This window comes from Macrobrachium rosenbergii, chromosome 18, assembly GCF_040412425.1.
Source record: "Macrobrachium rosenbergii isolate ZJJX-2024 chromosome 18, ASM4041242v1, whole genome shotgun sequence".
Taxonomy (NCBI): Eukaryota; Metazoa; Arthropoda; class Malacostraca; order Decapoda; family Palaemonidae; genus Macrobrachium; species Macrobrachium rosenbergii.
In genome coordinates this window covers 27,460,110-27,474,233 of record NC_089758.1, presented here as the reverse complement: position 1 = coordinate 27,474,233, position 14,124 = coordinate 27,460,110, and the positions used below count along the sequence as shown (strand labels likewise).

At 36.3% G+C, this 14,124-nt stretch overlaps 1 protein-coding gene across 2 annotated transcripts in view; it reads right to left on the bottom strand.

Annotated features, from left to right (window-relative positions):
• LOC136848229 (proton-coupled zinc antiporter SLC30A2-like) overlaps nucleotides 1-14,124 on the bottom strand; it is a 79,819-nt gene that overhangs the window by 31,213 nt on the left and 34,482 nt on the right. For both annotated transcript variants that reach the window (XM_067120581.1, XM_067120582.1), the window contains exon 5: nucleotides 11,712-11,837. In XM_067120581.1, coding sequence (XP_066976682.1) covers nucleotides 11,712-11,837 — 126 coding nt within the window. The remainder of the gene's footprint in view (nucleotides 1-11,711; nucleotides 11,838-14,124) is intronic.

Sequence of the window (14,124 nt, the reverse complement as noted above, 5' to 3'; positions counted from 1 at the left end):
TTCACTGGAAGCTTTGCTTATTTTCACTGGAAGCGTTGCTTCTTTTCACTGGAAGCTTTGCTTCTTTTCAATGGAAGCTTTGATTCTTCTCACTGGAAGCTTTGCCTTTTTCACTGGAAGCTTTGATTCATCTTACTGGAAGCTTTGATTCGTCTCACTGGAGGCTTTGCTTTTTCACTGGAAGCTTTGCTTCTTTTTACTGGAAGCTTTGATTCTACTCACTGAAAGCCATGATTCTACTTCCTGGAAGCTCTGATTCTTCTCAATGGAAGCTTTAATCCCAAAACTTCTTGAGTACGCTTACGAATGTATATTTGTTTTCATTCTTAACTGATAACGCAATATTATTTTTTTTTTACATTAAGACATTAAAATCAGAACAAAACCAGCATTACCATTTTTCTCGTTCATGTAACTGGTCAAACTTATGAAAAATAATCCGAGAATTCTACAAAATATGCGTAATCGCCAAACAGAAAACTGATTGAATAAACAAGTAAAAAATGCGCCGAAGTTTCTTCGACGCAATCGAGTTTCCTGTACAGCGTACAATCAAGGCCACTGAAAATAGATCTATCTTTCGGTCGTCTCGGTATAATGCTGTATGAGCCTCGGCCCATGAATCTTTAACCAATGCCCGGTGGTGGCTTATCCTATATCGTTGCCAGAAGCGCGATTATGGCTAACTTTAACCTTAAATAAAATAAAAACTACTGAGGCTAGAGGGCTGCAATCTGATATGTTTGATCACTGGAGGGTGGCTGATCAACATACCAATTTGCAGCCCTCTAGCCTCAGTAGTTTTTGAGATGTGAGGGCGGACAGAAAAAGTGCGGACAGAATGAAGTGCGGACGGACAGACACAGCCGGCGCAATAGTATTCTTTTACAGAAAACTGATTAAAAAAAAAGGCCACAACGAATTATAAAACACAAATGGTGTTCTAAACAAAAGTATAACTTGGCACGCAAACAAACTGATAAACCAGATACGGGAATGCAACAGGGTAACAGAGGAGGGGACTTTAGATGAACAGCGGAGATTATTTCAGAGCAACGATGAGGAATATTTTATGGTTAATGAAAAAAAGATAGTCTCTGATTAAGTTTGCCTCCGCCCAGATACCTTATCACGTTCATGCAATGACACGAGCTCATTTCTTCTTTTATATATATATATATATATATATATATATATATATATATATATATATATATATATATATATATATATATAAATATATATAATCATATATACATATACTCATCAATGTCCCTCAAAAATATTTTAAACACGCAATGGAAAAACTGCTTCCAAGGTGACAAATATCTTCTTACCTTAAAGAAATATCAGTAAATTCACGACAACAAATATAAGATTAAAATCCGGCAGCTGGATTAAGTAAACCGATGGAACGGCTCATCCACGAGATATCTAGGACATGATCCAATAATGTCCACTTGGGCAAAGGCAGTCGATATTCTCTCTCTCTCTCTCTCTCTCTCTCTCTCTCTCTCTCTCTCTCTCTCTTCATTACTAATCTGTTTGTTGAGTCTTACCACTTTTATATCAATGTTACTATCAAATGGCATGAAAGTATTTATGGGCATTTATGGATTGTGTGAAAGTTGTATGACAATTCTTATCTTTTTAAATCTCTCTCTCTCTCTCTCTCTCTCTCTCTCTCTCTCTCTCTCTCTCTCTCTCTCTCTCTAATGTTTTTGTACTATCATGCAAACCGCGTTATCTTAGTAAATCTCTCTCTCTCTCTCTCTCTCTCTCTCTCTCTCTCTCTCTCTCTCTCTCTCTCTCTCTCTCTCTAATATTTTTTTACTATCATACAAATTGCGTTATCTTAGTAAATCTCTCTCTCTCTCTCTCTCTCTATTCAATATTTTTTTACTATCATGCAAATTGCGTTATCTTAGTAAATCCCCCCCCCCTCTCTCTCTCTCACACACACACACACACACACAAAAAAAAACTTTTTGAGGGTGGTAGATAAAAGCATAACACGAAAACCATAAATTTTATCTCATATTTCAAAGTATACTTTTCCCGGCGTATTCTGTGTATTCTGTGGCGGACGAAGATACCAAGAAAAGCGAACACTGAATATTTAATACCGCCTAAACTTCTCTTTACTCTCAAGCTTACGTAAAAGAAGAAGTACAACTCCTTTAACCCTTTTATTAAAGTCCTTCAGAGTTTCGAAAATTGTTGGACCCAGACGCGAAAAAAACAAGTAAATAAGTGCGCCGAAGTTTCTTCGGTGCAATCGAGTTTTCTGTACGGCGTATAATTAAGGCCACCGAAAATAGATCTATCTTTCGGTGGTCTCGGTATAATACTGTGTGAGCCGCGGCCCATGAAACTATCAGCCGGCCTTGGTGGCCTGTGTTGTTGCGTTGCCAGAACACGATTAAGGCTACCTTTAACCTTAAATAAAATAAAAACTACTGAGGCTAGAGGGCTGCAATTTGGCATGTTTGATGATTGGAGGGTGGATGATCAACGTACCAATTTGCAGCCCTCTAGCCTCAGTAGTTTTTAAGATCCGAGGGCGGACGGAAAAAGTTCAAACAGAAAAAGTGCGGACGGACAGACAAAGCCGGCACAATAGTTTTCATTTACAGAAAACTAAAAGGAGAGAAGGGAACTTATTTTCTCGAAAACTCTCACTCTCTCTCTCTCTCTCTCTTCCCTATTAGAATGTTGCTAGAAGATCTTTAAGACCTCGACTCGATATGCGTTCCTATCTAGGACAGACTGTTGGTGTTGTACTGTAATGCAAACCACAGTGAATGGTGCAAAGAGAAATAAGACAATGTTGACAATACGAAGAAACCCCTTTCATCTTCGGGCATCATCCGGTTCTTTTGCCTTGTTTACTTTTTGTGTTTGTTTTTTTTTTTCTTTTCTTTTTCCTCATTTTTTCAATAAATTAAAGAAAAACTAAAAAAGCCTTTTTACGCGTTAAAGAGGAAAATATTGGTCATTTTAAAGGAAGCGGAGGGAGAGATATGTAACTGAAATCAAAACCTCAGTTGCAACAACGATAAAAAAAAAACCTTGTCTCCGTCGTTGCTGAAACATTCTTCCAACTCGCTCGCTCGCCCGCGAGCCGAATTTGCTTACTATTAGCAGAACACTTTGACTGCCATCCCTCTTCCATTGCGATATGAGCGCGGAAACGGAAGAAAAAATGATGATCATTTATGATATCCCGAGAAATAAACTCTCTCTCTCTCTCTCTATACATATCTCCCAGAATTACCAAGAACCGACTCTACGTCCCGAGAGCTGGGGGAAAAAAGGGGGGCCATTGAAATCAAAGGAGGAGAAGAAGGAGCGTGATTACTGTCTCCCTCAGCGAAGCTAATGGACTTTCGTCTGGGATTCGGAGAAGGCATTTCGCGAATGCCAAAGCGGTGATGCAATCTTTCCCAGGGAAACCCGGTTCGCAAGAGGCGGAAATTCTTTAAATGATAACTAGATGAAAAGGGAGAGTAAGAAAATGGACTGGAAATTCCAATGGCATACACAGAGAGAGAGAGAGAGAGATGCTTCTTGTTGTTGTTTTTTTTTTTTTTTTTTTTGACGAGAGAACCTACTTGAAAAGAAATACTTATTTAAACGATGACTAGAAAAGCATAGCAGGAAAAGAGGATTTCTTTAAATATGTGAACATCAGGTACAAATGCTAAGCACTAACAATAACACAATATTGACAATAAACTTCGGCGAAATACGAGTTTCTGTACAGCCGCTACAGCGTACAATCAAGGCCACCGAAAATAGATCTATTTTTCGGTGGTCTCGGTATAATGCTGTATGAGCCGCGGCCCGTGAAACTTTAACAACGGCCCGGTGGTGGCATATCCTGTATCGTTGCCAGAGGCATGATTATGGCTAACTTTAACCTTGAATAAAATAAAAACTATTAAGGCTAGAGGGCTGCAATTTGGTATGTTTGATGACTGGAGGGTGGATAATCAACATACCAATTTGCAGCCCTCTAGCCTCAGTAGTTTTTAAGATATGAGGGCTGACAGAAAAAGTGCGGACAGAAAAAAGTGCGGACAGAAAAAGTGCGGACGGACAGACAGAGTCGGCACAATAGTTTTGTTTTCAGAAAACTAATTCGCCCGTATAAAATTTATTTCCTTCTTCTACCCCCATCTTCAAAATGCAATGGATGCTAAATTCATTGGCGTTATCAGCATACCATCACTCAACAAGCGACCCCACGAAAATATTGTGAGGCATTTTATTTGGACGACGCTCAGTCGTGGAATGAGGAAATGAGCGCAGAAAGCCGATGATAAAAGAGAGAATCACTCAATATCAGAGATGAAACGATGATAACAAAAGAGGCTGTAACACTGCAACACAATTAACAGGCTGTAATAGAGAAACTGGGAGGAATTCGAAACTCGAACCAGACTTTTAATGACAGTTTCTTCATAATATAAGTTAGGGCAAACGTCTAATGCAATGTCAGGAGGGTATTTGTCGCCAAGCCATGATCTCTTGATAAAAGTCCTGAATTAATAATATATATACTATGTTCATCATCAGTGTTATCTGTACAAACCAAGTCTCTTTCTGTGTTTTGGTAATAATAAAGTTAAGAAGACTTTGATTACAGGTATCTATAATTATGATTATTAATTCCCAACATTAATAAACTCCATATCACATTTCCATAGATCTCACGGTTACGTATTCTGAACGGTTAGTTTTACCTGCAGGTAGTTTCTCCCACACAGAGAGAGAGAGAGAGAGAGAGAGAGAGAGAGAGAGAGAGAGAGAGAGAGAGAGAGAGAGAGAGAGAGAGAGAGATAGATCTAATCATCTAAACATTACAGATTCTGAGTCATCTTTCAATACGGCTTAAAAAAAAAAAAGTTAAATTCCTCAAGGCCGTAGCTTAACAAAAATTACTATGTAAATTTTGTAATAAAAAAAATTTGCCTTCAAGACTCCTACCATTTATGCATCATCTCTATATTAACAATTAAAGATGAGAAACAATAGTTTGGATAATAATTAGCTGATGAAATAACGTAGGTAGCTCGGTCTAGCGGATGTAGTTCAATATTTGGAATATTAATCATTTATGATGGAGCTATATCTCTGAGCTCCTGAGCGTCATTGCACAGTGCCAGGCTGGACGCAAGAATCGTTATCCATTTTCATTACCATAGCTGTACGTGACAAGGTATATTAATTTTTTTTTAAAGTCAAATTGGAGCGCGTGTCAGCTTATGTGACCAGTCACAGGCTTATGTAAGTTGAATATGATCAATATCCAAACGCGAAGGTGGAAGAGACATAATAATAATAATAATAATAAAGTCAGAGCCTTCCGACATGGCATATGGTGAAAGGTACTCCTACTACTGCTACTGCTACTACTACTACTACTACTACTACTACTACTACTACTAAAAATAATAATAATAATAATAATAATAATAAAAATAATAATAATAATAATAATAATAATAATAATAATAATAATAAAGCCTTTCTAGTTTATTAAATCCTGGTATATTTATAGAAATACGCTAAACTCCCGAAGATTTCAAAATTGGGATAGAAAAACTTTTGATTCATCTTCATATCTAAAGAACGAGACAGACCTTCATAAAGCCTTCAATAATTACAGTAGTACACCAATGATAGAGAGCTCGTATCCTTCACTGAACGTTAGAATATAACATCACTACATGACTGGAATTAATCAAAAGAAATAGAATTACACATACGGCTCTATGCTGTACTCATTTCAGTTTTAGGACTCTGGCGGTGCTGTCACAGTTTTCATGAATTTCGATATAATATATATATATATATATATATATATATATATATATATATATATATATATATATATATATATATATATATATGTATATATATTATATACATATATAATATATACATACATAAATAAATATGTATACATATATATATATACATGTGTATATATATATATATATACATATATATATATATGTATGTATATATCAGGAAGGCAATTAGAGAATTCCTATTTCAGAAGACTAACTAAATGACGTGAATGCTGTAACAAACCTAATATGTAAAAGTTCATTACCCTTAAGTAATGGAACAAAATAAAATTAAAAAGATAAGCGCAGGAACCTTACAAAACTCGTAATTATTCAGGTATACACCTTGCGTTATAGCGCCGTCACCTCTGGTACTCCGAAATACTTCAAAGCCAGTATTTCCTTTGACCGGAGTGCTTTTCTAAGCAGTGTTGATAAGGTTTTTATGCCCTTTAAAATCAATCCTAGTAACTTAAAATACCCGGATTTTTCCTAGATAGTGCCCTCCAAGGGTTTCCGGGGGTCGTTATCTAGGACTAATATTTCTTGGGGGTCATTATCTTTATGATATTTACAGTCTTTTGTTTATGTTTTTACGGTAATCCCCAACGGGCTTGTACTAAACACGCCGCAAAGGTGGATTCATGCCGGGTTAAAGATCCGAGTATCCTTAAAAATCAATCTTAATACCTTCAGTGGAATCTTCACTTCCTTTAGAATCAATGTTAACAACCGTTTGAAATCATTTTGAACCCTTTAACTCAGCCCAGATTTCCTTAAAAATTAATCTTTATATCCTTTAAAATCATTAGTAATGAATTTTGTAACTAGCAATACTGCCACTTCAAAATTTCGAAGTGTTCGTATATACTATTACCTGTCTGAATAGGTTCGCTTTCTCATTTAAATTTTGGGTAACTTACTTTTTCTAAAGGCAGTCTTTTGTATCTTAGTTTCATTATATTTTAAAAGAAAATATATCTACGAGAACCAAATTCTTGATGACTAACGACTGTCAAACTACTGATTAAGATTCTAACTCGCTCAGCAGGCAACGCAAACCGACACTCAGGAACTTGATTCGATAGCGACCCCTGAATCAGCAAAAAATTATTGATTCCTCGTCCGTCACGTGAACGCCGGATAAACACGGAATTCGAAAGCCCGCAAATTTATCATCGAATTGTATTATATCCAGTGAGTTTTCTTACAACTTGAGAATAAAGGGAGCTTCGTTATCTTTTAACTATCTAGGAATTTTAACAAGAACCCCTTTAAGTTTTACAAATCTCGGCTCAAGCTTCTGAATCATTAAAACTGAAGCAGATTCTTCCACCTCGCGTCAGCGCCAAACGAGCAGACCTTGACTATGACGTCACGAAAAAGAGAAAAGTTGCCTAATTCTATCGCGGAAGGCTTTGTTAACACCTTGATCAAGTGAAAAATGACCTAGACTAAAAATGATTGTCCTCAAGATAAGGCGGCCTTGTGCCAGCACAGAGATACGACGTCAGCAAAACTCGATAATTTTCCCTTCGCCAGACGTCATACGATCCACCGGCAGATTTTCCCTTGTCGCACTTTTTTCTAATTCTGATATTTTCATTCTGGCCAAAGAGATCCAGGAGTGTTTTTAAGTAATCGAAGGAAACTTGTTTCAAGTATTTATGAGGTGTTGGGTAAGAAAGGATTCAGGGGAATGATACGAGTCGAGTGGTGAGAAAGCGAAGGGAAATTGGTGTTCACTTTACTGAATTAGAATCTACCCTTCGTCGTTCAGAACTACCTTCAGTTCTTCCTCGCGTCAGATTTCTCGCAGAACAGATTCCTAAGAAATCTTCAGCCCCCCATCCCCGTAGGGGGAATAGTGCCGTCAGTGCACCTCACGCGGTGCACTGTCGGCATTACTTAAGGTTCTTTGCAGCGTCCCTTCGGCCCCTAGCTGCAACCTCATTCATTCCTTTTTACTGTACCTCCGTTCATATTCTCTTTCTTCCATCTGACTTTCCAACCTCTCGATCAATTGTTGCATAGTGCAACTGCGAGGTTTTCCTTCCGTTACACCTTTCAAATCTTACTATCGATTTCCCTTTCAGCGTTGAACGACCTCATAGGTCCCAGCGCTTGGCCTTTGGCCTAAATTCCATATTCCAATTCCAATTCAGCCTCCCATAACCTTCCTCGTTTTGAGAGGCTTGAAATACTGTCTGTTCCTTCGTAGTTAAGGCCAACTCTTCCATTCTCTCTCTATATTTCGCATTTTCTTCTGGCGTTGGCTATAGAAAAGCATCAAGCCGACTGTCTAGATGGCCTTCCATAAAAACTCATTTTCAAATCTCATTTTCATTGACAAAAAAGGAAGGAATATAGAATTTAGGCCAAAGGCCAAGCGCTGGGACCTACGAGGTCATTCGGCGCTGAAGGGCAAACTGAGATTAGAAAAATTTGAGAGGTGTAACAGGAGGAAAACCTCAAATCAGTTGCACTATGAAACAGTTGTTAGAAGAAGGTGGAGAGCGAGATGGAAGAAAGAGAATATGAACGGAGGTACAGCAAAAGGAATGAAAGGGGTTGCAGCTAGGGGTGCAAGGAACGCTGCAAAGAACCTTAAGCAATGCCTACAGTGCACCACACGAGGTGCACTGACGGCACTACCTCCCCTACGGGGCGAATTGACATTGAGGATGCAATAACTCTCATTTACGCAAATCGAAAGATCGAATCATTATGTAAACTTAAACGCTCCAAACGCGCTTAAAAGTACTGATACCTTATAATTAAATAGAAAAACCTTCGCTTTATTATACAGCATCGTTTCGCCATCGAAAATATGGGCTCTTTTCTGTGTCTGATAACCTCATTACTGGATCTTGAAACCTTTGATACTCTTGATCAAATCATATCATATCCTAAATGCCAGTAGTACTGCGTCTTCTCTTTAAAATATCAAGAGTTCATATTTGCATATTGAAATTTAAAAACGCTATCATCTCAAAACATAAAAAGGTTAATTACCTTTCAACCGTTAAAGCTAATGTTTTCCTGTCAAAGATTCGGGAAAAGGTTCCCTTTGTCTGTTGTTGAAATGAATTGAACTGAATATAGAATTTATGCCAGGGCCAAGCACTGGGACCAATGAGGTCATTCAGCGCTGGAACGGAAATTGACAGGAAAAGGTTTGAAAGGGGTAACAGGAGGAAAACCTCAAAGCAGTTGCACTACGAATCAGTTGTTAGGAGATGGTGGAAAGTAAGATGGGAGAAAGAGAATGTGAACGGAGGTACATTAAAGGGAACAAAAGGGGTTGTAGCTAGTGGCCGAAGGGACGCTGCAAAGAACCTTAAGTAATGCCTGCAGTGCACCGCATGAGATGCACTGACAACAGTACCCCCCTACGGGGCTGTCTGTTATCTGGACGCAATCGTAAATGAGGCAGCTGCTTCACAGAACAACTAATATATATTTATGATGAAATGCTAAATATATTGTATAATTTTAAAGAAAAAATCACTAAATATATTGTATAAAATTTTTAAGAAAAAATCACTAAATATATTGTATAATTTTAAAGAAAAAATCAGTCTTCGTTGAATCACTATTATCTGCAGATTAATTAACACAACGACAAAACCTATGTTGTACAACAAGGCAACAACGAGGTACCTTTCAAACAAGTCTTAAATGCAGATTGACAATAGCAAGATAAAAAATGAGAAATGCAAAGCATTTTAATTTTTTCCCCGTGAAACATATATTTTCCAAAAGCTTATAACATTACCTCTTCATGCAATCGCTTTTCATAAATAAAAAATGCCCATTTCATCAGTAAAGCGAAATTTATACGATTAGGGATAAAACGGGATCGGCTTCTACATTGCTGTCAACGTACGACAAATTACTGTACAGTAAATCTATGACGCAAATCGTGGTTTACGATGTCGAGAATGATGCTGAATATTCGGCATTTTTGGACTTGAATTCCGATGGAGAACTTGTGTAACTCAAAGCCGTTGATGGTCAATTACTGCGAATGCCTTCTGACCTTTTCCTAATTCTTTCCTGTATCCATTTAGTGGATTAACAGGCCAGTACATATCACACTGGAATTCATTCCTGGAACAGACATTCGTAGATTGAAAAGACACTTAATACACTCCTTCATAGAGGCGATATGATAACACCTGAAAAAAGTTAAACTGCTTGATATACTTTCATTTTTCACCCACTCAGGATAGACTCAAGATTTCTGTGAGGACACAGCAAACTGGGCGTTAAAGCAATCGACAATAGAGATGATGTTACTCTGGCAAGTGTCTGTGGCTTACGACCTTTTTTTACCTTTTAGCAAATCCTCTCTCCTTAAGATGCTTAAAGGGAATTTAGATTTTCATTGTCCTTAACAAAAATCCTTAAGTATATTTATGACGGCTTTGACACCGGTTAATCTTCGTGCAAATAAATTCATATAATAATAAAGGATAAAGGTCTTCCTTAATCTAATGGTCTCTCATTAAATGGACACGCCAAAAGTTATGGATATAAGTGAATACCAATAACAGTAAAGGTCCCAAATAATAATAATAATAATAATAATAATAATAATAATAATAATAATAATAATAATAATAATAATAATCGATTTCACGTTGCCGGGATTGAATCGTTGGTTATTAAAAATCCTCAATTATATCAATAAGCTGCGTTTATAAATTTTGCAAGTAATGTAATTTATGACAATGGATTTTTAATAATAATAATAATGATAATAATAATAATAATTTTACTTTTGTTATTTTGTTTATTTCAATAATGATAATAGTGATAATAATAATAATAATAATAATAATAATAATAATAATAATAATAATAATAATCTTAATTTTACTTTTCTTTTTTATTTTGTTTATTTCAATATAATAATAATAATAATAATAATAATAATAATAATAATAATAATAATAATAATAATAATAATTTTACTTTTTTATTTTATTTCAATAATAATAATAATAATAATAATAATAATAATAATAATAATAATAATAATAATAATAATAATAATAATAATCAAGTGCCCGTTGTATGTAACTGAAAATCGCGTTATGAAACCACTTAAAAAAAAACAACTTTTATTTAAATGAAGAGAAATTTAATCAAATTTCACTACCCTCGTTGTGGTCATTTGGGCAGTACGGAATTCTCTGTAAAACCTCGTGTTCCATCTAGATGGAATTCCTTCCTTTTCATGCGAATTCCAAGTATAAAGTTAAAATAGATTATTTCCTAGATGAGATTGTAGCGTAAAGCTTCTAGAGGTTATTTATTTTTTTCTCTTCAGCATTGTGATATTTTTTTTACACTTAAGATAGATTTCATTTAAGGGGAATATTATAATTAAGTGAAAAGTGTTTCACTTGCTTTTATCAACCTCCCTTCTAGCATATATATATATATATATATATATATATATATATATATATATATATATATATATATATATATATAGGATAGTTTTTCACTTAAGATTGATTTTATTTATGGAGGAAATCATAGTTAAGTGGAAATTTTAATTTTATCAACCTGGCTTCTTCACTATGTCATAAGTGTCACTACGGCCTAGCATACACAGAGAAAGTGTCACTATATCACAAGCGTCACTGTGGCTATGGTCTAGCATACACAGTGGCTATGGTCTAGCATACACAGAGGAAGTGTCGCTATGGCCTACCTGCTAGCATACACAGATAGAAGTAACACTGTGGCATAGCAACACAGAGGCAAGTGTCATTATAACATACTATACAAGAAAGAAGCGTCATTGTAACACTGTAAACTAATCTGGTTCACCCTTACCATGAAGACGAGCGAGAGGATGGAAGCCATCGTGAGTTTGAACAAAGCCTGGCGATCACCCGGAGCCTCAGTGATGATGTCATGGCAGTGCGTCGATTTCGAGGAACTGCTCGACCGACTGAAGAGCTGAAGAAGAAGAAGAAGGATAATAATAATAATAAGAAGGAGAAGAAGAAGAAGAATAATAAGAAGAATAAGAAGAAGAAGGAGATAAAAAAGCAAGCATTCAAACCAAACCAAACAGAGACAAAGAAACGCAAAGAAAGAATATTGAATAAGTACTTATAAGAATGACTTGGCTGAATTACTTTCGTTCATTGTTCTTCACTGTAATGCGTTGCATGTATGATATTCATGTGGTTACTGAAACGAATTAATAGGAAGTCAAGATATGGAATTGGAAAATGGAGGCTTAGCGTTGTTAGAAATTCATTTAAAACAAACTTATCATATTAGCAAACTATAATTCTATATACGTATTTTCAAATTAAAGTTTAGTGTAATTAAAATTAAGCAAACAAATTGATTATAGTGACGACACTTTAAATATATATATATATATATATATATATATATATATATATTCAGTATGTATGTTTGTATATATACATATATATATATATATACACTGTACGTATATATACATAGATACATACATATATACTTGTAATACATAAATATATGTAAAAAATGCGCCGAAATTTCTTCGGCGCAACCGAGTTTTCTGTGATTAAAGCCACCGAAAATAGATCTATCTTTCGGTGGTCTCGGCATAATACCGTATGAGCCGCGGTCCATGAAACTTTAACCACGGCCCGCTGGTGGTCTGTCCTATATCGTTGCTAGACACACGATTATTGCTAATTTTAACCTTGAATAAAATAAAAACTACCGAGGAGGCTAGAGGGCTGCAATTTGGTATGTTTGATGATTGGAGGGTGGATGATCAACGTACCAATTCGCAGCCCTCTAAGCTCAGTAGTTTTTAAGATCTGAGGGCGGACAGAAAAAGTGCGGACGGACAGACAAAGTCGGCACAATAGTTTTCTTTCACAGAAAACTAAAAAAAAAAAAGTATGTTTCAAATCCATACCAATACACAGCCCCTAGCCACTATTTCCAATCTGTCTCTTAGCAACAGTAGTTTCTCCTCAATTAACTCGAGTCACCCCACATCGCTTTCAGCGTGTGTGAGTTTCCTATGAAACCTCACACCTCCATGTGCAATAACTCTCTCTCTCTCTCTCTCTCTCTCTCTCTCTCTCTCTCTCTCTCTCTCCCCGTTGGTTGGGACCCAACCAGCGAATTTCCATTTGAAACAAAATCTCACAAAAACGGCGAAACTTATCATGGCTGGATCGAGGCAGCATCACTTACTGTCCCGGGAAGGATGTCATGTTGGCAAGTGAAGCCTGCAGTTATCTTTAATTCATGGAGAGCTCTGTCATTAACTTTTGTATCGATTTCGTGGATTAAAGAAGAACAAGAACAAGAAGAAGAGGAAGATGAATAAGGTAGGCCTAATAGGTCAGACTTCACTGGAGAATAAGGAATGTCGTATTTAAATTAAATAGCAAACAAAGAACATGAGTTTTTTTCTTCTTCTTTTTACCACGGGTCGAGAAAGTGAGTTAACTCAGTGCTTTTATCTAGCCCAGGCTTAACCGTGGAGACTTACCTTTTGATAGACGGAGAGTTATAGGACTAAGGAACGGAAAAGTACCAAGGAGATTTGCCAAAGCTTAGCGGGAATAGCAGCCTGGAATTTCCATTGAGGCAGTAAATCCGATGACAGAAGGATTGATAGAGGAAGAACAGAGTGGGTTTACACTATTAAAATTTAGACTTAGGTTGATTTTTATTGGAAGTGGTGATCTGACAGGTAGTACTAGTAATTTTCTTTTTAATAAAAGAAGTGTCCGGAATGTTACTTAGAGAAAAGAGCTGTTAGAACATCTAGCAGCGGAGAATAAGAGAATTCAGAAAATAAGTAAGGATGAGATCAGTGACGGCGAGAATCACATTTGATTCAGGCCTGTCGACATGAGGCGCAAAAGAACGTAAGCCCGAAAAAAAAACATAATAAACGAGATAAGATAAAACTAATAAAAAGCTACTGTAAAGCCACATGAAAGAAATTTACATAAAAAAAGAGAGGAGACGTTGAACATACTTCTTGAGTACTAGCACCTCGGAGGTGATGCGTCGACAACAAGCCAAAGTAGCACCGTTTTACGCATGCGCGTATTATGTTTTTCGCCTTTCAGGTGACTATAAACCTGTTTAAAAGTAGGCTTCTTATCAGTCATGTTTACAATACAGCATCCAGACAGTAAGGAAATGCAGCCACCAGTCAAACCGTCCCCACAACATAGAGATAGCAAAAATAGAGGACATCCAAAATCAGTCGTTC